General features: G+C 40.3%; 2 protein-coding genes and 1 non-coding gene across 3 annotated transcripts; 1 reads left to right on the top strand and 2 right to left on the bottom strand.

Moving 5' to 3' along the window:
* The first annotated feature begins 533 nt into the window (after nt 1–533).
* On the top strand, nt 534–606 carry Trnaa-ggc. Its single transcript has one exon. It is a non-coding gene; the product is annotated as a tRNA-Ala (tRNA).
* Nucleotides 607–4,588: 3,982 nt separating this feature from the next.
* Nucleotides 4,589–10,874, bottom strand: LOC119720738. The gene is made up of 6 exons (XM_038190564.1): nt 10,489–10,874; nt 8,745–8,894; nt 8,045–8,110; nt 7,677–7,877; nt 5,519–5,665; nt 4,589–4,853 (listed from the first exon to the last, which is right to left on the bottom strand). The coding sequence occupies exons 1-6, from the start codon at nt 10,720–10,722 to the stop codon at nt 4,671–4,673; spliced, it is 981 nt and encodes a 326-aa protein (XP_038046492.1). The 5' UTR covers nt 10,723–10,874; the 3' UTR covers nt 4,589–4,670.
* Nucleotides 10,875–17,303: 6,429 nt separating this feature from the next.
* Nucleotides 17,304–20,680, bottom strand: LOC119720016. Its single transcript, XM_038189514.1, has 5 exons — nt 20,188–20,680; nt 19,493–19,682; nt 19,154–19,356; nt 18,838–19,026; nt 17,304–18,641 (listed from the first exon to the last, which is right to left on the bottom strand). The coding sequence occupies exons 1-5, from the start codon at nt 20,325–20,327 to the stop codon at nt 17,327–17,329; spliced, it is 2,037 nt and encodes a 678-aa protein (XP_038045442.1). The 5' UTR covers nt 20,328–20,680; the 3' UTR covers nt 17,304–17,326.
* Between the last annotated feature and the right edge of the window lie 1,292 nt (nt 20,681–21,972).

Raw genomic sequence — 21,972 nt, 5'->3', positions numbered from 1 at the left:
AGTACTATTCAAAACGAATACTTCACTGAGCAGTAGTAACACATTTAGCAAAAATGCGTAGTATTTTCTAGAGTGGTTTACAATTTGTAAGATCACTTGGTAGGTTTGGCATTATTTATAAAAACGTGCCAAATTATCGAAATTATTACAGTACAACTGACATGGAATACCATATACATGTATTTACAAAAGCAGTTTTTTTTTAAAAACAAAAACATAAACAAAAAGTGTTAATTTTAATAATGTCATTTAGTATACATGTACAAGGAAAGGAACTTAAACTAGCAAAAACACAAATTGCAAAGTATGATGAAGGGATAATTTGCCGAAAACTGCCTTATACAACTGATGTACAAGCCAAAGCTAGAAGGCAGTGGTTTCCTATCACTTGGATAGGCATGAGTACACATTTTATGCTTATGCATTTTACTAAATGAAAACACTAAGAACACTAGTCAGGTACCTTAATTACAAAACTTCTGACCAGCACCCTTGAACAAAGACACTAACGAAATGAGGAACTGCCAACACAGGGCTGGATAGCTCAGTTGGTAGAGCACCGGAACGGCAATCCAGAGGTCGCAGGTTCAAACCCTGCTCCAGTCAATTTCTTTGTTCAATTTTAAAACAAATTCTGCACTTGAAAAAAAGTCATAGTATTACAACCTATACACGTGCAAAAATAAGATAATGACAGGATTGCACGGGGGGAATTGAGCGGCCTGCACCCCAACCCGTTTCCCAGGGTTACTTTCAACCTTGAGACATCAGCAAAGTCCGAGAAGACCCTGGAATGAATACTTGCTTCCTTTACCACGATTCGATCCCGAAATAGCAAGAAGAGGATTTATATCCTGACTCGGTGATTTTATTATCAACATGAAGCACACGTTGTTAGCATTCATTGTGAATTTTTACATCCAATGCTCTTAAAAAAACAATGCTCCCTTTCCATTTTGCTTATGATCATATTGAGTGCAATACTGCAGGTTTGATTGCTAAGATTTTAATATAACAACTGTGTTTGCCGATTTCAAGCAACGATGAATTGATTCAATCTATACCCTGGATACCACATACAAAAACAAACACTGATTTAAAGCATGGCCAGGCACCAGACTATTCTGTACCTAAAGATTTTGTTCACATGCAATGATCCAATACCAGGGCAAGAGGGTAGCTAGTAGGAGTGTACTCGAAGTCACAGGGACGAGGTTGGCCTACACCCCGCTCTTTTATCATGTAAACCCACCGAGAGTCCCCACCAGAAAAATGAGACCTCTAAAGTTCCTGAACTTAAAAAAAATTGATGAATGTGTTCTGTTGACAATGGATATTTGCTGGTTTCTGTGAATATGACAGAACTTGTTAGGAGGTTCTGGGCCCACTGTAGAACTTTCAAATTGGCGCTGAGAAAATCAGTCAAATGTAATTCACATTAGTATACATCATACAAGAACCCAAAGACTTATCACATGGATGGCACATGCTATTGCACTCCTTATATGTGAGCTGTCACCAACAAATGAGCATAAATTTTGAGTTTTTAAGAATTGAGAAATATTACTTTCTGGATTCTGCAAAACAAGAGATTTCTAATGGTATACAACACTTGGGGATACTGAGTTCGGTAACGGAAATATAGACCCCAATTAAATGAAATTGAAAAAATTATTTTTGAGAAAAATGCCATTTACAGATCCTGCTGTTGTATCACAGTGCTAGTCTGGTTCCCTGACCTGACAATTTCCCCCGACGTCTACACGTCTAAATTGTAGGTCAGGCAGCCTCCGTGGCTAAAAATAAACATGACGACATTGACGGCCCTTTTTCAAAGCTCGACTTCGTTTCCGAATTCGCTTTATCACATAAAGCTTTTAATGTTCCGATAATTTTTTTAAAAATAAATCACTTGCTTCATATATCATACAGTTATGATATACAGTTTAATACTTCTGTAAAAAAACATTGACTAATTTTAACCTGGAATCTTCAAAGTTGGACACCCAAACAGCACTGTTAGCAGGCGGAGCCGAATTGAGACCACGCCGCGTTTTGGAAAATGCCGGTAACGGTCGTCAAATTCAAACTAGTGCATGACGCAGCAAAAAGTTCGCCCCTCGTATACGATCCGAGTGCAAAATCGTCGTTGAATTTCAAGTTTTCTAAATAAAAGCAATGGATATTAATTATCAACTAGTTTTTAAAAGTTTTTAATAAGCAATTAGCAGTTAATAAAACCTATATTATACTCGGAAATACTCGGACACTATCCGATTGTCGACGAAATGAATTCGGCAAACTTCGGACAGTTTCGGAAAAAGGAGGAATTCCTCCCGTTTTAGTCACGTGATGTAAATTGTAATACATTGTATTACCGGAGGCTACCTGACCTAAGATTCATCAGGAATAGTCGGAATCTTTTGGTCTGGGAACCAGACTATCACAGTGCATGAACAGTCAACTTATAAAACAGGATGAAAATAGGTTTTAAAGATGTTTGATAAAACAGGGGAAAATGGGAAAGGTAGAACAGATTGAGATTCTCCTGAAAACAAAAAAAGCGACCACCCCTTCAAAATTTGGCTTTGCCTCACTGTACTGCAAAATGACAATTTCCAACTTTAAGCTCAATCATGGTGACAGAACACATACGTGCTAATATTTAAAAAATATGTCCATGTAATAGGTAACAATACAACACTCCTGTGATAATATTGCAACCAGTCCAGAAATTCCTGATGCTATAGTGCCAAACCTATTTCATTTGCCGTGTCAACATGGCATTGTTTCAGGGCAGTCTTGCTTGACTTTTGACACTGTCATCTACATGTATTTTAACAGCAAATGACTTTAAACCATTAATGGGAACATGATTAAAATTACAAACAAAACTACTTCTTACTGTGCCGATTTATATACAGCTTTAAGAAATATGTTTTAAAAATGGCAAGCAGGGAAAGAAGAAAGTTATTAATCCACATTCCTTTCAGAAAACAAAAATAAAAGTGGCTTTAAAACAATGAAACAATTCTAATGCTACACGAGATCTACCAATTTCGTTTTGATCACATCCCCTTAACACTTAAACACAAATGTACAGCAAAAATTATCATATTAGTGGTAAAAATATTACAAAACTACTCTACGAAGTAAATTATTTTCTACTATATTTACAAAGGAAGTAACCATAATGTTTGGGTACCTCACCTTTGTTCATTTTGATGGATAATTAGTGTGTTACAACTAAACTTAGAACGCACTTCTAAGCAATGTCAAAATATTTCACTAAGAGGCTTAAAATTTACACAAAAGCAAAAATGATGATGTTGCAATGTTATCACATCTTAAATAACCGTTTAAAAACAATGCAGCCATGTTGATTTCCTGCTGGTTACATTTCAATGAGCAAAAAAATATTTTTAAAAACCTACGCCCCGGAAGACCGCCACCCACTTAATAATATGCAACTCTCCACTAATTAAGCCCTGCAATCAATGGCTCTCCAGACAAAATTTAATCAAAGAATTAAAAAAACAAAAAACCTTAATGTGAGTTATGTTTCTCTTTTTTGGGGGGTGGGGGGGGGGGTTGCCAAAAATCCCCAGCACCTAAATTAAACCATTTGTTTGTTTCAATTCTATAGGTTCAATTGAATGAAAACAAGCGCAGAGATGCCAACTTTACAGACTACAAAATAGTAATGATTCTTCCTGCAAAGAGTAATTCTAATGTAAATACATAGGACAACAGTCAAGTTTAAGAGTAACCACAGTACTTTTCAGAGTAACCACAATGTTGGCATTTAGGACAGCTGGAATTTTCAAGAGTAGTAACATGCCTCAAAATCCTAGTAATTACTCCAAAAGAGTAATGGTTGGCATCTCTGCAAGTGATATTTACCAATCTCGGTTTTGATTAGTACTTTTTTTCACAGCTGTACAAACAAGATTATTTAAACAGTGTACAAGTTATTTCATGTTGAATCGATCCATTGGCTTGACAATGTTCCAACTGCATTCAGTGACATACCTGATTGTGAAATTCGAGAGATGAACGTCATTTGTGATCTTTTTCCAGGATCCCAGTTACTCACCAATCTATAAACACCCATCTCTATAACACCAGTAACGTAGACATGTTCTTTTCCAAATCCCTCAATATTCAAGGGTGTAGGCCAGTAAATCAAACCTAAGCACTGGTGCTAGGTTGACTGAGTATATCAAGTATGAATACAAGAGTAGGACACACTCATACTCAAGTCCGAGTTTGTTAGTGAATTCTCGGACATTGTCAGCCTACATTTTGGGGCAAAATGGTCATTCTATCAATTTAGGGTCCAAAGTGTGACATTTTTCCTGTCCCTGTAAAGTTGCAACTTTGTAACTTGCCATTCAAGTATCATTAAAAATGACTTCAAATGATTTTTAATTACTCACTCTTGGAGGACGACTGCATTAAGGAGTACATCCAGAATTTATAAAATCACAGATATCTGATGTAACAGGGTCAGGAAAAATGTAGACCCTGAATTTATAGAATGACCAAAGTAATCAGGTTAAAAATACAGTTAAAATTCTGACTGTTATTTTATATTCAGAATTCTTGACAGAATTGGAAAAGGACTGGACTACAAAGCTCCCCAAATCCTACCCCCTTTTCCACCCCCTTTAGTCCGTCTTGTTGGCCCTCTTCCGGCTGCTCCAGTACCCATCTGTTTCATGGGGGGCAAAGTAGCCCAGCCCAGCATTGATGATCCAGGCCACGCCCACCAAGTGGGCAAGCATGGCGCTCTTGTCAATGTCGGAATGGTCCACGGAGGAGAGGGCTGTTATGACAACCATGATGATGGTCTGAAAACAAATAATAAATATCATACTTTATAATGTAGCACTTTATGCCAATCTTTAGAAGTGCTTCACAATTATCTTCCCCCTCAATTCCTCAGGCCATGAGTTCAGTTTTGTCAGTTCAGTTTAAGATCAGTTCAATCTGTCATGTTTGCTGACTGTTACCTGTTTCCCTTGATGGAGAGAGGAAATTGCAGTAAAGTGTCTTGCCCAAGAACACACAAGCACAATGAACCCAATCGGGGTTCAAACTCATGTAGAATGCCATGGTACAGTGGTTACGGTGTTGGACTCATGAACGATGGTGTGTGCATTTGAACCCTGCCAGGAACACGGTTTTGTGCCCTTGGGCAAGACACTTAACTACAATTGCCTCTCCCCCGCCAGGAGTATGAATGGGTACCTGTGAGGGTAGAGGGTGAATGCGCGCTGATATTGGCTACCGCATGGTCTCATGGCCTGATGAACGGGGTAATAATTGTAAAACACCTTGAGATTGTTGATAAAATGTTCCGCCATTGATGATAAGGATAAGGCACTATAACCATTGGATCAAGGCAAATTATCACTAAATAGTTGTAGTGTGGTGACCTTTGTCTGGATTTAAATTCAGTATACTGTGATATTGGTTTGCTCGGGAGACAAGACAAAGATGGCTGCCCACTCACCAGGATCCTACAGAGCAGGACGTTTCTCTTGTCTTCGTGGAACATGAACCCCGGAGCGACAGCGCTCAGAATGGCCGAGCCAATCAGCATGGCTCCTACTGATTGCTCCACAAGAACATGGATGCCATTGACCTTCACTCCAGCACCCTGTCAACACAGAAGCATACACATTGTTCTCCAACACAAGTTCTCTGTTAAGTTTTTTTTTAATGATTTTTTAGAGGTGGATACTTTTCTCACAACTAGACACAACAAGTTCAGCTACAGACCCAGCAGGTGTTAATACCTGTTGAGCCTACCCAGCCACCTTCAGTCTATCAGCACAAGTTAAATCAAATGTAGTGGTGTTTTTGATAAATATGGGTGGGCATTATATTGTCTTATCAAGGAGCCCGAGAAGACAAGTGAATACCTGTGAATAGGTGAATATTCTGGGGGTAATGAGCATCTTCACTCTAGAATAGTTTTTGAAGTTGCAACGACGTTCAACTATTGCAACTGCTGTATTTTGTGATGTCCTATACTGAGTCTTGTACACTTGAAGAAGGTTATAAACTAGCCATGAAATAAAGGGACTGAAATAAACACCAGTACAGGGTTAAAGGTAGAGTACATCATTTGCAGCTATCCAAAAAGTAACTGACAAAATTACTGTTGAAAAGCAGACTTGGTTTGAAGATGTTAATGGTACTAAACTCCCTGTGAAATTATTCCTTCTGGCATGCTGTCACCGAAGAAAGCAATAAAAGAAGGACTTTTCCAACGATGCGTCTAAAGACGCATTTTTGTAAATTTCCGTTAGTAGTTCGATTTTAATTCGGCGACGCCATATATGAGTACACGCAAGCGTTGACACAACGCACACACGCGCCCAGTTGCTATAATTCGTCGGTTCAACGCGTGACATCGCGTAGCTGCAATCGGCTGAATGAGAACGTGTCCCAGATGCTGATTTCAGGCGCAATTCAAAACATGACTCAGCAACTTTTGAATTGAAATCAAGATCCTAGAATATTGTTTTCTCAGAATATACAGCATTCACTGAGCTGAAACTTCATTAGGTTAGTTGTTACAAATAAGCACCCTTCTTAGATTGTGAGCACTTTCGTTGCTTCAAATGAAAAAAAAAATTCTCAAATGACAAATGATGTACTCTACCTTTAAATACACATGTATAACTACTAGCATGTCATCTTTGCTCATACTTGTCAGCTTGATAGCAAAACAGGGTAGGAATAATCATCCCAGTGCAGAGGATTCAATGAAATCTTGAACCATGAGAAAAAAACAATGGCAGAATTTGCCTCAGTGGGTCTACAAAGCCCAGGAAGTTTATAACTTTCACACCAGATAATTGTTTTATGTGTACTGGACTGTGCAAATTCAGCAATAAAAAGCAAGTGAAGGGAAATTTATTAAACCCAACTTACAGTAGATAATTGAAAGCACAGGCTGTTTCTTTACTCTCTCCCTGGAACAAGTTTGTGTTTCAATAGCTGTGTTACCATAGGACTTCTCTTCTGCGGTCTCACGGAAACTTCCCGCAACTTACTGTCAACATTCCTTTGGGTATTTCTACCAGCCATTCCCACTTAGACTTTTTCAACACAGACAGAATGCTTCAATCGCCATACATGGCTGGTCAAATGTCACAGATTGCGGGCGCTGCGCACAATAACTTTTGACCCTTTGACAGTTTACAGTGGGGCAAACGGACAAGAAAAGACATTTCCGTTGCATCAGTTGTGTACGTTGGACGTTGTACTATGCACAAGGGAACAGGAACTCATACCACCATCATGTTTACATTTTGCGCGCATGCTGTAAATACAGGACGTAATACAGGAAGTGACGTTGTTTGCAAGGTATTTTTCACAGTAGATTTCCAGCGTGGTCGCTGTAGTTGTACAGTGTGAGGATGTTTTCACTGGACTTATCAGCATCCCTGTTAATCTACAGTAACTGCACGGAAATCTTCTGCAATCACTTTTGGCCTGGTAGTTTTACATCACGGTCGCGGTAAGTTGACAGGGATGTTAGTTCACCAGCTGTCTCCATTAGACTTAATTTTGTAATTCTACGGGAAAGATGCAATAGGTTAATCAAAAAAGTTCTAATGGGAAAACAGCTAATAGGCAGTTTTTCTTTGTGTACTTACCGGGGCATGCATCTTGATAACCAGGTGGGGGTAAGCATACCAGAACAGACCGAACATCAGCGTCAGGAAGAAGTCAATCCTAAGATGCAGGTTCAGCCAGCTATCCAGCTGGGTGTGACCACCGTAGTTCTTGGCCATCAGAAAGTGCAGGGCACTCCCGAGGGTCCACAGGACAGCGCCCAAGACTCCAAACCGCACAAACTGATACAAATGATGACAAAATACACTGTTTTAATTAAAGATGGCTTTTTAGCTGGTACCCTATTGTTGCGAAGCATTGGCTGTGTTTTATAGCAAAAAAAAAAACCCAAACTATGGCAAATACAAATTTATTAAAAAACTAAAATCAGTTTTGTCTGCGCACTTACTTGGTCATTCAACAGTTTATCCTGCGTTTTGGCCACGTACATCGCTATGAGAAGAGCAGCATTTCCCTGCATGGAAAACACCAACAAGAATTATATGATGATAAATGAGTTCAATTTTTCCTATCTTTTTTTCCCCTCTTTTGGTTTTTTTTTTCGTCTGTCCTGCTTAAAATTCTACTTAGGATGTACTTCACATAACAGCTGTCATTAAAGAAAATTGATACTTTTTCTCGTATGGGTTTACATGTATCAAAGTAAAAGACAGTACGAGAAAAATCACATAATGTCATTCTTGTCTTGAATTCACAGGTAATTCTTGAACTTGAATGCACTGGGCTGTGTTCTGGTACGAACAGTTTCTGAATGTTTGCTGAGTGTTAACCAACAGTGTTCGGCAAAGCAGAACTGATTTGGGCAACTTAACCGTTGTCAAAATGGCAGCGCCCAGTTACACCATGTGGCTACAGCAGCCTCCCAAATTCTTGAAGAATTGATGTCAAGTGAGTGTGAAGTTTCGCCAGTGATGTATGGGATCATTGGGGACCGTGTGGAGGTGGGTTTCTCAAGGATTATCCCACAGCTGTAAAAGATTAGTACACGAAAACAAAGGAATGTCCACACTAGGTATGTAACGTAAACATGTATGTGTTTACGGTGTGTCTACGTCAATTAGTATGATCCCTATCTATCAGTACCTTACCACAATTCTGGTAGCTAACAGCATGACTTGTGTGTAGTTGTCAGTCGACTTGCGAAGGAAGAACCAGGAGAACCCAGAACCAATCATAAAGGAACCAAAGGTTCGGCACAACATCACCATGACGCCCTCTATCTTGACTTTACTTTCCACCTGAAATTTGCCAAGACAGCAAAGGTTATTAAATCAACTGTGAGTTTAATGAATTCTAAATCCTTTATACACAAATTCCAATTGAAAGGGAAATAGCATTCAATTAGAACACACTACAAGGCTAGAAATCTAATCTGGGAAAGATGTTTATTTAACAAAGTTTAAGTTAAGCATATTACAATTAAAATTACTTTTAAAAGGTGAGGGATATCATATCGTTTGTCACCCCCCCCCCCACTTTTTTCGTAAAATTGTAGCCTACATACATGACATATGATTCTATAGCTCAGAATAGCTGATTCAATGACTCCAAACTCAAAAATGATGTTGAAATGATGATCTTTTGCTAAAAAAAAAAATGGTTAAAGTGGTCAGAAATTGCCTCAGATTGCACCACAGAGCATCTAGATTCCACAATTTTCGGGGCCCTTAAGCGGGCCTTGAACCCCACGCTATTATTGCTTCGCGCTTTGCGCTTCGCACTCGCAATGGTTCTGATCAAGGTCTGCCCCCCACTTTTGAGAAGCAACTGACGCCCTTGGCCCAAAGTCCACAGTCAACTCGGTCCAAGGCCAACTAGATTCCTGTAAAAAAAATAAATGTACGCAAACAAAGGTTGGATACATTTAAGGTCTCTCAGCCCCTCATGTGGTGCAATTAGATTTTTGCCCCTAGTGCCTTGCTAGAGCAGTTTCGGAAAGAATTTAGTTTCCAGACGCCACTTCTTTGGTTGTGTACAGAGTCTATGGAGAGTTGAGTACATTTTCAAAGTATTTTCAAACAAAATTGGAAATGTTTCTCAGTCCCACATTAAGGTCTTTTCAACATTTTTGCAATGACTGACCTTCATTAAGATAATATATGATGAAAAAAGTGGCGTCAGGATCAACATCCCCCTCCCCCCGATCAAAATCCCCCTCCCCTCCCCCCTCCCTCCCCCCCCCCCCCCAACAGTTGGTTTGGGACCGAGTTCACTCGAAACCCACATTGGTATGCAAAGCACCACTGAAAATCACGCTTAAAACAACTGTTTAAAATTACAAAACTGGCATGACTGGGGTCACTAGAATTAAAAAGAAAATGCTTGTAAGTCGTTGGCAGTAGCCTGAGTAGGCCCTAGTTGTAGATTGTACAGGTAGAGAAGTCATTTGAAGAGCTATAACTTAGAGGATAATACAATAAGAAAAAAAATTCACATAAAAGTGGGGGATGGGTCTTAAACCTTTTTGGAGAGTACACTTTTACCACTATATGACTATTTCATTCAGCATAGAATTTCACAATAATCACTGTTTCTGTTCTTATTCTTTAACCTACTTGCTAATCTAGTAAGTACTAGTAGCCTAGTCCGAGTAACTTGGACCCAACTTATCGCCTTTTTAAAAATTTGGACATGGTCTGGCGATATCGCCAGACCATGTCCAAATTTTTAAAAAGGCGATAAGTTGGGTCCAAGTTACTCGGACTACTAGTAGCCTATCTTGAAATTAATAAATCAATCAATCACTATCTTTAACAAATTGACAGCACAACTTCACTATGATCAACGTGATATTAACGTTATCACGATCTCCACCAAGCTCAAGCCGCTAACCTGGAAGCCAAGAAGTTTGTCCGGGATGAACATGAAGGCCAGGCCAAACGCGAAGACGGCCACCGTGTCCACGAGGATCCAGGTCCGCCTGCTGCGCGTCCACATCGCCGCTAAGAAAACCAGCACCAACAGACCCGATCGCACGTACTCGATATACGCTGGATCCAGCCATAACGTGAACGGAATCGCCCCCGTCTGGGTGCCTTGTGACTTGGGTGCTTCTTGTCCTGGCATTTTCCTTGATGGTTGGAATGTTAATCACTGGAGAAAGTAATATTCGGGGTGTTTTTGTTGACCAGTTTTTGTTAACAAACAACGTCGTCTTGCAGTTTACAGTAGCAGACGCTATTTTCCGCGTGGGGTGAGAGGTCATAACTGGTACTCGGCGCGGCTGGCGCCACTTGTGAGAGGGTACTAAATACTGAGTGTGTTGTGGATATCAAAAAGTCCGACTTGAGTAAAGTCTAAGCTGAATTAGGAGGAGTGGCAACAAAGTAAATTGATTATACTGGGCGCGCGTGGACCGCTTCTTCGTTCAATCTCTCAATGGAGAATAATGAACAGAAAAGTTGAGTTGTGTGGTGTGTCTCCATCACGCATGAAGCCCGGTTCATACTTCACGCGAAAGCGGAAGCGAAGCGAAATTCGTGACGTCAACAATACCTTCGAAGCGCGTCCACCATTGTTAACGACATGAATTTCGTTTCGCACAAGCTTTCGCGTGAAGTATGAACCGGGCTTGAGAGTTCCGATATTTGTCCGTATTTTTTGAAGTTGGGCGATAAGTGGTCACGGGGCCGGGGGGGGGGACATAAAGCTGTCAGTTTTAGACACCTGATTTGTGTCTAACAGTAGGCAAAATTGCCCTAAGTTTGTCAATGGCCAACAAAGTTGTAGTCGGACAAGCTCAAAAATCTTCAACCTTTTCTCAAAAGTAGCATGTGTGTTCTATTTCAAACTAACACACTAACTCTACACATCACTTTCACTTTCCACACTTAACTGTAAAAAGCTGATTCTAACTTTAAATTACAAGAGGGTGAGCTTTCTAACATACATGCCATAACCTAACTAACCAAAAGAAGAGACACAGACACAGGTTCATCTTCAATTCCGGCTTATTGTTCAGTACAACTGGGGTGACAGTTAACCAAAGGAAGTGAGACAAAACTTTCTACTGGACTCCCAACTCTTATACCTAATTCTTACCTAACTGTATAATATCTCCCCTAACTCGAAAGAAAGGGGGGAGCCCCCCGGGCCGCCGAAAACGCCCCCCCCCCCCCTCCAACGTTCATCGAGCGTAAAATGACACAGGCGATGCGCAAGCCTCTCATTAAAATAAAGTTCTCAAAATTACCGACGTCGGTACTAGTATAATGCGCTGAACATGCTTTTAAGGAGGACCCCCCACCCCCTTCTAGATCCGCCGCAGGTGGATGATATCTGCCGTTTCATTTTACCTCTTGACATTGGAAAGTCTTCATTCTTTGTTGGTATATAGCAGGCGCGGATCCAGGATTTGTTTAGACGGGGGGCACACTGTTGGAGCAAAATTATTTGCTCCGAGAACTAATGCGAGCGCGGAGCGCGAAGCCCTTACGGCGTGGGGTCCGGGGCCCGCTTAAGGGCCCCGGGAAATTTTGGATTCTAGATGCTCTGTGGTGCAATCTGAGGCGATTCCTGGCTCCTTTCCCCTGAATTAGTTGAGCAAAAGTGCTTAACATTTTAAGGATTTTTGTAAAACATACTCTTACTTTTACAATTTTTAAGTTACTGTGTGCTAATTGAAAGTCGAAAACCATTTTACGTCTTTATATTTTCTTGCTTTTTATTTTGGAAAAGGAATTGTATTGACTTCGTTTTGTAAACTGTTGCAACGATGTGTTGTGGCATTTGCTCCGAGGACTAATGCGAGGGCGGATCACGCCTGTCTTACGGCGTGGGATCCGGGGCCCGCTTAAGGGCCCCGGAAAATTTAGAATTCTAGATGCTCTGTGGTGTATTCTGAGGGGATTCCTAGCCCCATTTTCCATGAGTTATTTGAGCAAAACGTTTTAAGATTATAAGGATGTTTTTCATTGGTTTATAATATACTCTTGCGTTTACAAGCCTTTTCAGTTTCTTCTGTTATTCACTTGTATAACCAAACATTTTCGTCTGCATAGTTATTTCCGTGCTTATTTTTGAAAAAGAATTGTATCTTGCAAGGATGAGTATAGGGCATCTTTCCGAAGACCAGTGCGGAGCGCGATCATCTTTCGGCGTGGGGTCCGGGGCCCGCTTAAGGGCCCGGGAAATTTTGGATTCTAGATGCTCTGTGGTGCAATCTGAGGCAATTCCTGGTCCCTCTTCCCCAGAGTTATTTGAGTAAATTGTTTTAAGATTATAAGATTTTTTCATTGATTAAAATATAATCTTGCTTTTACAAGCCTTCTCAGTTTCTTCTGTTCTTCACTTGATACCATGTATTTTCGTCTGCATGTCTTCGTGCATTATATTTTTTTGAAAAAGGAATTGTAAAAACTTAGTTTGTAAACTGGTGTAAGGATGCTTTCTAATGTTTTGTTTCAAGTTGAAATTTTCAGTTTATCAACAAGAAGAAACCGCTTGAACATGTTAATTGAATTTAAGTTTAAAATTAGTGTAATTTAATCAAACTAAAACAGAGGAGCAATTAGCCTGCATTGTAACTTCACAGCTCAGTTTTATCTCATGACTACAGAAATTAATCATACGGTCATCCAAGTTTCTCCCTCTTTTTTTGCATGATGTAAAAATAATGCCCAAACATTTTAAAGAAATGTTCTTTTAATTCAGTCCAGTTTCAATATCAAGAACAGGGCCTATTACACGTGCATGTATTTGTAAATAAACCATCGGCAGATCGGCGGTGCAGCAAGACAAATTGTGTGAGACACTGCGTCTGGTCTTTACATTATAATAGACATCGGGTCTTTCGGCGCCATGATTGCAATTTCCGCATGGTACAATTTTGAAGGTGGATTCGTCATTTAGTTATGTAAAAAAAAATTATAGTAAATAATTGTTGATGATAACGTTGAGAAATAGACATCGGGAATAGGTGTATACCTCCCGGTCCGGCACGGATGCCGGCCCGCGTCGCCACCGGCGAACTACGATTAAATTTATCTCGCTTGCCATTCAAAAAGCAACACACTTGCGTTCCGTCTAGCTTGCAAGAGCATGTCTCGAGTGCTAAAACTTGCCTTTGGGCAATAACTGCTGATTGTTTTTGTCCTCAGACAAACAGATCTCTTTTATGTACCAAACTTATCAGATTTATATTTTCTGCAACGCGTAGTAACGTCAAAACCCAACTTTTGGATCTCAACTTTCTTCGTTAAAAAAACGTTTTATGGACGGATCCATGACCTTCAGGGGTGTTTCAATTTTTTCAGGGTTTTACATCGTTTCTCGAATAAAGTCTTTACGAAAATTATATGATGACGTGACGTTGAAGAAGTCAATTTAAAACAAGGACATGTTTTGGACTCCGTGAAAAAAAGTATAATTTGTAATTAAAAAGCGCGTGGAACTGCTGGCAAATTGTTTTTACTAAAACACACCCTTGACCAATGGTGTGGTCCAAAGAGTCCTGCGCAACGTGTGTTTGTCGCGCACATAAAGCTGCATGTTCGTAGAGAATAAATCGTGTATACATGTACGTTCGTATGAATCGCATTTAATAACGGTATATGCAGGGTAATACGTACATACGTACGTACTAGTACATGTAGTACGGTACGGGGTACGTACGATGGGATCGCGGTTTATTTCGAAGCTTCTCGAGTCGAGTACGCAATGTTTGCAGACTCATGTTTAATATCGGCGCCGGTATTTTTGTAAGGAGGTTCCCTCCTCCTTCCCTCACCTCCCCTCTTTTTCCCCTTCTATTCCTTTTTTTTTTGGGGGGGGGGGACTCAAATTTGACGGGGGGCACGTGCCCCCGCGGCCCTCCCCTGGATCCGCGCCTGTATAGTATACGTCTCGAAGAAAAACGTCATTGATTTTCGTTGGAAAATAAGACTTTCGAAATGGAAAATAAGACTATCCCCAATTGCAGGTATCTCCATTAGGTTTATAGAGTTTTGAAGAAAACAACACAATGATATTCAAATTATGATAAACTATTGCTGACACTAGGATATAAGATGACGTGGTACAGGGTATGAGAGACAAGAAATGACGCAGTAAAAGATATGGACTGACCCGGTACTTGTGTAAGAGACTTTAAGTTGTATTCCCCATGTTTTTTCGAGTGTTTAACCCCATGATAAATTATTATTTTTTTCAACTGGTTCTCGCAGGACGGGTTTATTCATGCGCAAAATTGGAAGCCCTTTTTCAGAGGGTTGCAGACGCCCAAAATCGGAAATAAGTACTTTTTTTTCCGTTAAAACAAAACATACATATTGAAATATTTGTTAGGATTTTTTTTTGGAAGAGCAGAAAAGCACGGAGCACACACCTTTATTAAGTGACGCGAGGCTCAAGAGTGTAGGACCTATGAAGGACGAAAAAAATTCTTTCGACTTCAACTGCCGTTTTCCTGGGAGGCCTATGGGCGTGGTTGGATTTGGCTAACTTGGAAAATTTGAGGCTATTTACTGGTCTGCACCCTTTATAGAATTATGAAAGTGGAAACCAAAACATAAATTCGATGGCATTGGGGAGGGTCCTAGCGGGGTGGGGGGGGGGACTATACTCCCCGTCTATTCATCCACTGATCTAAAACTAATGTTTGCGTTTGTAAACATGGGCTAGATTCAGTAGGGCTTCCTTTTATTGACCGAAAACAAAGGAAAAACTGTAATACACTTTCAGAGTTTTTTTTCTTCAACAATCACCATTTTGGCGGTGTTACTTCCCAAAGAGTATGCAAAATTGGTGGTAATTTAAAACAAATTGAAAAAAGGGTTGAGAGTTTATGAGAACACTCTTGACTTCATAAAACAAAGAGGGCAACAAACACACATTTTATTAGTAAATTTTAGCAGAACACAAATTTGTTACGATTTTTCCATTACTTTTATTCATCCCCTGCACAGCTGGACATCCCTGATTACATTTAATTATGCAAGATACTGATGAATAATAGCTCTTCCAAAAAAGTTCTTTAAGCAGAACATTATTGTTTGAAAGGATTAAGCAAGTTTCAAGAAAAAAATCATCTGAGTTTTTGTACTCTTTAAAATTATTTCACAAGACTTTTGTGCAAAAATGTATGTCATTTTAAATTCCTTTTTTAGTTTTTATTACAAAATCAACTTGACTGACAAATATGCTTTTGGCTCAAGATTGTTGGATCTGACTTTGTTTCTATAGTATTTCAACTTTATTTCAATGACGATGACATGATCATAACTCTAGAGCAATAAAAAATATATCTCCTGAGCTGCTAACATTAACATAGGCCACATTTTGGCCCTTTCTGTTCAATGTGTTTTTCCATATGGAAGGGGCACGCGTGAGTACGTGCGCAGCTGAGAATGTAACAAAGATATGTGGCTCTTCGTGAAAAAGAAAATCTCAGTTGACCTACTTTTACGCCTTTCCGGTTCCGTGCAATAGGTTTTGTACGCGTTCAAGGGGCCAACATGTATGTGGCACTTCGTGAAAACGCAAAATCAAGATTTCTGCCCCTTACATCATTAAAGCTATAGTCCATCATTTGCAGCCATCCGAAAAAGTAACTGGCGTATTATTGTTGAAAAACATACTTGGTTGAAAGATAGTAAGTGGACTAAACTCCCTGTGAAATTAATCTTTCTGGCAAGCTATTATTTTGAAGTAATCAACGAAAGAAGGCCTTTCCAACGGTGCGTCTTAAGACCACCGTAGGAAAATTTAAATTAGTAGTTTGTTTTGTTATTCGGCGCAGCGCGCGCAAGCATTGGCATGACGCACAGGCGCGCGCGGTTGCTATAATTCGTCAGATCAGTGCGCGACATCGCGTATAGCTGCAAATCAAAACAATTCAAAACATGATTCAGCAACTTTTGATTTGAAATTGAGATCCTAGAATGCTGTTTTTCTCGGAATATACAGCTGAAGCTGAGCTGAAACTTCATCAGGTTAGTTGTTCAGTATCCTTCATTAGATTTTGAACACTTTTGTTGCTCCAAACGAACAAAATGCACAAATTACAAATAATGGACTATATCTTTAATATAATTTGGAAATTAAAGATGTTTTGCTTACAGAAACATGTCAAAATGGTTAAGTACAATGTTTTAAAGCAAAATAGTGAAAAAATTGAAACATCAAAAAATTGTAATTTTTGACATATTAGGCTCTTCGTGAAAACAGTGATGAATTTTAACCCATTTAGGGTGGTTTTACAGCTTTAATTAAACTAGGAAAGGCCGTGCTATTAGATCTACTTCACTGTGTTCTGGAGCCCTCCTCCCCCCAAAGTTTTTGAGTGCTTGTTTGTCCACATATCATTGCAAGTGAATCTTGCCAATTTTAAAGCAGCTTCTCTTATGACAGAGGATCCATTTTTAATGTATATGCTTCTGCAAGAAGAAGTGTCGCGGAGGCCTCCTTAAATGGACTTTCCCTCCCAGACAGACTATATCTGACCATCCATAAGAAAGGGCTACAAATGCTGAAAATGTCACACTTTGGATTTGTTGATTTGAACAAGAATATTTAATATTGAGGAAATCAGATCAGATTCATTTCAAATTTTGAAGTAAAATTACCACCATTCATTGGTCCTAAACATTCTGTAGGATAAATTTTTCAAAATCGTGGATGAATTATTTGTTACATTACAGCCTTATATCTGCTGAACGGCCATGAATATAGTTTATTGAATAAGGGAGTGAGGCGTGGATGTAGTAGCTCTCTTGTCATCACGCCTTTTCATGACAGTCACAATGATAGCCTTGATTGTATCCAAGATAACAGCCTGGATGAGAATGGCAATGATGGAAGTTGCCACCCATTCCCAGAAGGCATTCCAGCAGAGACCGTGGAAGGATGACACCGACCACAGTGTGGCAAACACACAGGTTGCTATAAGCAAAGTATGACCAAAAGCTGCCAGAATCAGCTTGCAGTGTCTTGAACAATGCTTGTTGGTTGTCTTCGTTAGATCGGCTTTGAACATCTTCAGGTTCAATGAAGATTTATCCTGGTTGGCACTGGCCGACTCCCCAAGGCTGCTGGCGGTGTCAATCATGGAGGACCCAGTCTGCGTAGTAGTTGAGTTCGATGAAGATTGACTGGTTTCCATATCAACAACTGCATGCGAGTTGGTGCTGACAGGCAGACTGGTGGACGGTTCATCGCAAGGATGGATCTCAATGATGGTCACTTCATTATTGTTGTTGTCATTTGTGATGTGGAGCTGAGTCAGTTGTCTCTCAGCCTCATCTTGGGATGATGCGACACACTGGCTGCCAACATTATTGCAATATGATGTAGTATCATGGGTCTGTTTATCAGGACCTTCACTTGGTCTGGCTCCCTGCCTCTGCATATCTGGAGTACTGACAGACTTTTGAGGAAACTCCTCTTGGAGATCGCCACCACCACCACTATCACAAAAGCTCCCAGCAGCTGACTGAACTTTCACTGGTTGAGTACCACTGGCAGCTGCCACAAACAAGTGTCCACTCTGTTCCAAAGGAACTGCGGCACTTTGACCACAAGATGACAGAATGGTTGGAGTTGTGCGGCAAAGTACTTCAATCATGATGAAAACTGGGAAAAGTACGGCACTCACACCTGCTGCTTTAATTATCATTCCCACGGTGATATCAACACCTACGGGACTGACCACCACAAACTCTCCCAGAGATGGCTGCAAATATGGCTCCGACATCACCTGCACTGCAACCATGGTGTAACTGATGCAGGTAAACAAGCAGGTGATATGACGGCATCCGGTGAAGTTACCCTTGCGCCAAGGTGTGAAGGCAGAGGTCCAAAGAGAGCCATTCTTGAAGTAGTAAGCAGTGTAACTGACCCTGGATACTGGCTGAGCGGGAGAGAGTAGCAGTGGAAGGATAGTAGTGATTCCTAGGTCCGATGATGAAATACCACCGCAGCTTGGACCACAACCAGAAATGTAATGGTCCTGGGTCTTGGTATCCGTGACATGGATATTGTTGATCTCACTGGGAAAAAGGAATGGAAATAATATTACATACTCCAGATTTGGTTTAGAGCACTTCATCTGTTTTCAAGAAACAACTTTACATTAAAAAAAAAAAGAGAGTAAAATCCCATGGGGACATGTAAATACAAAGCTGAAAAATATCAATTTCTATTATTTCAGACATAAGACAAAAGACAGGTAAGTGAGGAACTCACATATCACATGCCCTGTTGATAATTCCTCTCAGGCAAGCTCCCAAGTTGGAGGTTGGTCGCAGCCTTGAGTGGAGTCCATCGCTTGCTGATGAGAACTTCGTCTCCACAGCTACGAGCTTACCGATGGAGCAAAGTGTGGTCAGAGTCTTCTGCTCTGATTTCTTTCCAAGAATCAGGTCAAAAGACAGCCTGTAATTAAGAAAAAAACAAAAATTGATTTTTTTTTCGTACATCAGTAGACTTCCCATTAAACAACAATTGGAAATCAGTGAACATTTGTAATGAAAAGATATAGACTTTGATTTGTTCAACTTACCAGTCGCTGAAGCCAGTTGTTCCTTGGAGTCTCACCAGATGTGGGTTTTTGTTTGCACCAGGTGATTTGTGCATTGCACACCAACGTAGGAATGCACCCCAACGTGAACGGCCAGTATAGTCTATGTCTATGACGTAGGCACGTTCCTTTCTGGCCCTGTTTCCCTGTATGTTGCAAGGAGATGATGGGCAGGAAGGTTTGCTCTGCAACAAGGAAAGAGACATTGAACACATCTTTTCACAAAAAGGACTCTTAGTCACAAATAAATGTGCTGACCTTTAAGTCAGGATATAGTTTGGAAGTAAAGGCAACTATACTTTTAAATATCATGATTTGTACCTTGCATGCCTGTCTGAGATCTTGCAGAAAGGTCAAGAGCAGGAGCAGTCCAAAGCCAGCGGCAATTGGGACTGCGGAGATAAAGACAATGTCCTTCAAGTCAATGGTTGACAGGCAGTCTTCAGGCAGGGCAGAGGTGGAAAGACTACCCTGGATGGGACCCGAGATGGTGCTCAGGGTCGCCGCAGGGCTGCAACAGATTGGGGAAAAAAATAGAGTTACTTTTTTTGTTTTAAGGTGACACAACTTTTGAAAATAAGTTTAAAGCTTTTGAGGCTAAACCATGGCTAATTTTCCTGTCAGCTTGATCTTCTTTCATTTATTTTGTGTTAGGGTCTATATATTGTTTTGGCTTTCATAAGTTAACATTGCAACAATATACCTCAAATCAGCTAATAGGCCTAGGCCCTATATACAATTTCTTTTTCCTTTTTTTTTTGGCTTGAACATGTTGTCTTGTTGAGAGTGTTTAGGCCTAGGCCCTACATGTTGATTTGAGGCTTTGAATTTAATTTTTTTCTTTTATAAATTGTAATTTTTTGGTGACTTTGAATGAGGCAAGGCAATTGGAGGCATGCACAGAAATGTAAGTTTGGAGAAGGCAACATAGCCTAGCATTCAGATTTCATTTGTTTTTGCAAGAAAGTTTCATTAAATTTGGGGGGGGGGGGGGCAAAATGAAACATTTGTCTCACCTTACAGTCTTGACGACTGAAGCCGAAAGCAGAATCGCAATAATCATGCAAAATCGCATTGTATCGCAGTAAATTCTCACCACGAACCAAAAAAGGCGTCCACACTGAAAGCACAGCATAAACACAACTGATGTTTCCATGGATTTCGCTGAATTTATACCGGAGCAACGCGTCAACGCATAGTATGGAATACATTTTGTTCTATTGTGGAATCCGGCGACCAGAATGGAGCAACGACACAGCACAGGCAACAGACGATGACGTGACAATGGTTTTATTCTTCAGAAACTTGTACTCTTTCACATCTCGAAACGCTCTCTCCACACTGGAGGCTTCATTGTAAATAATTCCGATGATTGCTGCATGAAAAAGAACCATCGTATTTTTTTATGAAACAAAATGCTCCGTTATATATGCAGATATCATCATTTGATCCGCAGAAGAAACGTGTCTTAACAAAAGTTCTCGAAAGTAAACTTTTCGTATTGCATGCTGGGATTGTTGTTGTTATCCGTCAAGAGATGGCGCTGTTTCACATTAACGTGTTTGTTTTAACGTTAGAGACGAAGAACATCATCGGGCCACTCCATGTCGTTTTATTTTAGTGCTAAATTGCTTTTAGTGCTTAATTCTCTGTAACCGCTGCAACTAACCACAGAGAACAGTCTACGTAGGCCTGGATAATATAAATCAAATTTATCAACATCCCTAGCTCTTTGCCTGTGTTCGTAAAATTCCTACCGCTTCATTTTACTGCTTAGGCCCTAACGGCGGAAAAGTCTGCAGTTTCTAAATTTGAATTGGTAGGCCTACGTTTCTGAAAAATATATAGCGCTTTTTTTCATGGGCTCTGAACTGGAAAATAAGTACATGTATAATCGGAGGTATTTGGGGGGGGGGGGGGCGACACCCTTCGTATCGATCATTCGAATATATTTATGGCGAACCGAATAAGACATGCACATAATACGTCCCCCGTACTAGCGGCGTCAAACGGGAAATGATACATCGCGCACTTCGACGTTTCCCTCGACTTTTCACATGCCAAACCTCTTTGCTGAGAAACTTCAAATTCAGTCAGTTTAATACTGATACTTTTCCCATTATTAATACTTGTTGTTTCCTTTGTAAACTTTTTCAGTGTCATGAAATTAAGTCGGAAATTCAAAAGCGGTCGCGTCCGGAAATTTGACACAAAATCGGCTGAGTGTTCGATAACGTGGCGCACTTAAATAAATCTCGGGGGATCGCAAGTTGAACATTAATTTTAAGAATTTAAAGTTGATAAAACCATTGTTATCTCTACTTACCCACCCAACTAGAAGTTGGTCGGAAAATTATTTTCTTATTTTTTGGCACATTTTCAAAGGGTTCACTGTGCACTTCGAAATAAAACCGGAAAATCACGCCAAAATAAATTTCTCTGCTAACCTTTTTTAACGGGTAGATATGTCCTCACGATTTATGAACGGGAATGTTTAGAGCTTGATGGAATTTCAGGTAAAACTTATGCTCTATTAGCGAGGCGCTAGCTCTAGGCGAAAAATCAAAGTGCACCTGCACGTTAGGAGCCGCGCCACGTTAGGGTACATCAACTCGGGGGCGGCGGAACCTTGCCCCCCCCCCCAGATTTTCCCAGGCCAACAAAAATGCCCTCCCGCGGTTAAAATGTGCCCCCTCGAGATGAAAACAAAACTGCTCCTCACTAAACGTACATAATGAAAGCAAATTGTCTCCTCTCTTGTAAGAAAAACTGCCCCTTCAAAAACACAAGTGCCCCTCTCG

This window comes from Patiria miniata, unplaced genomic scaffold, assembly GCF_015706575.1.
Source record: "Patiria miniata isolate m_02_andy unplaced genomic scaffold, ASM1570657v1 HiC_scaffold_9, whole genome shotgun sequence".
NCBI lineage: Eukaryota > Metazoa > Echinodermata > Asteroidea > Valvatida > Asterinidae > Patiria > Patiria miniata.
This window is presented reverse-complemented; position numbering and strand designations above follow the sequence as displayed.

Excerpts from the sequence above, each read along its gene's own strand:
- LOC119720738 (XM_038190564.1), bottom strand. The coding sequence starts at position 10,722 with ATGCCAGGACAAGAAGCACCCAAGTCACAAGGCACCCAGACGGGGGCG. Across the intron at positions 8,111-8,744 it reads TGTTAGCTACCAGAATTGTG|GGAAATGCTGCTCTTCTCAT; the intron begins GTAAGGTACTGA and ends TTTTCCATGCAG. Across the intron at positions 4,854-5,518 it reads TCCTGCTCTGTAGGATCCTG|ACCATCATCATGGTTGTCAT; the intron begins GTGAGTGGGCAG and ends ATTTGTTTTCAG.
- LOC119720016 (XM_038189514.1), bottom strand. The coding sequence starts at position 20,327 with ATGGAAACATCAGTTGTGTTTATGCTGTGCTTTCAGTGTGGACGCCTT. Across the intron at positions 19,357-19,492 it reads ATCTCAGACAGGCATGCAAG|AGCAAACCTTCCTGCCCATC; the intron begins GTACAAATCATG and ends TCCTTGTTGCAG. Across the intron at positions 18,642-18,837 it reads ATCAACAGGGCATGTGATAT|TGAGATCAACAATATCCATG; the intron begins GTGAGTTCCTCA and ends CCTTTTTCCCAG.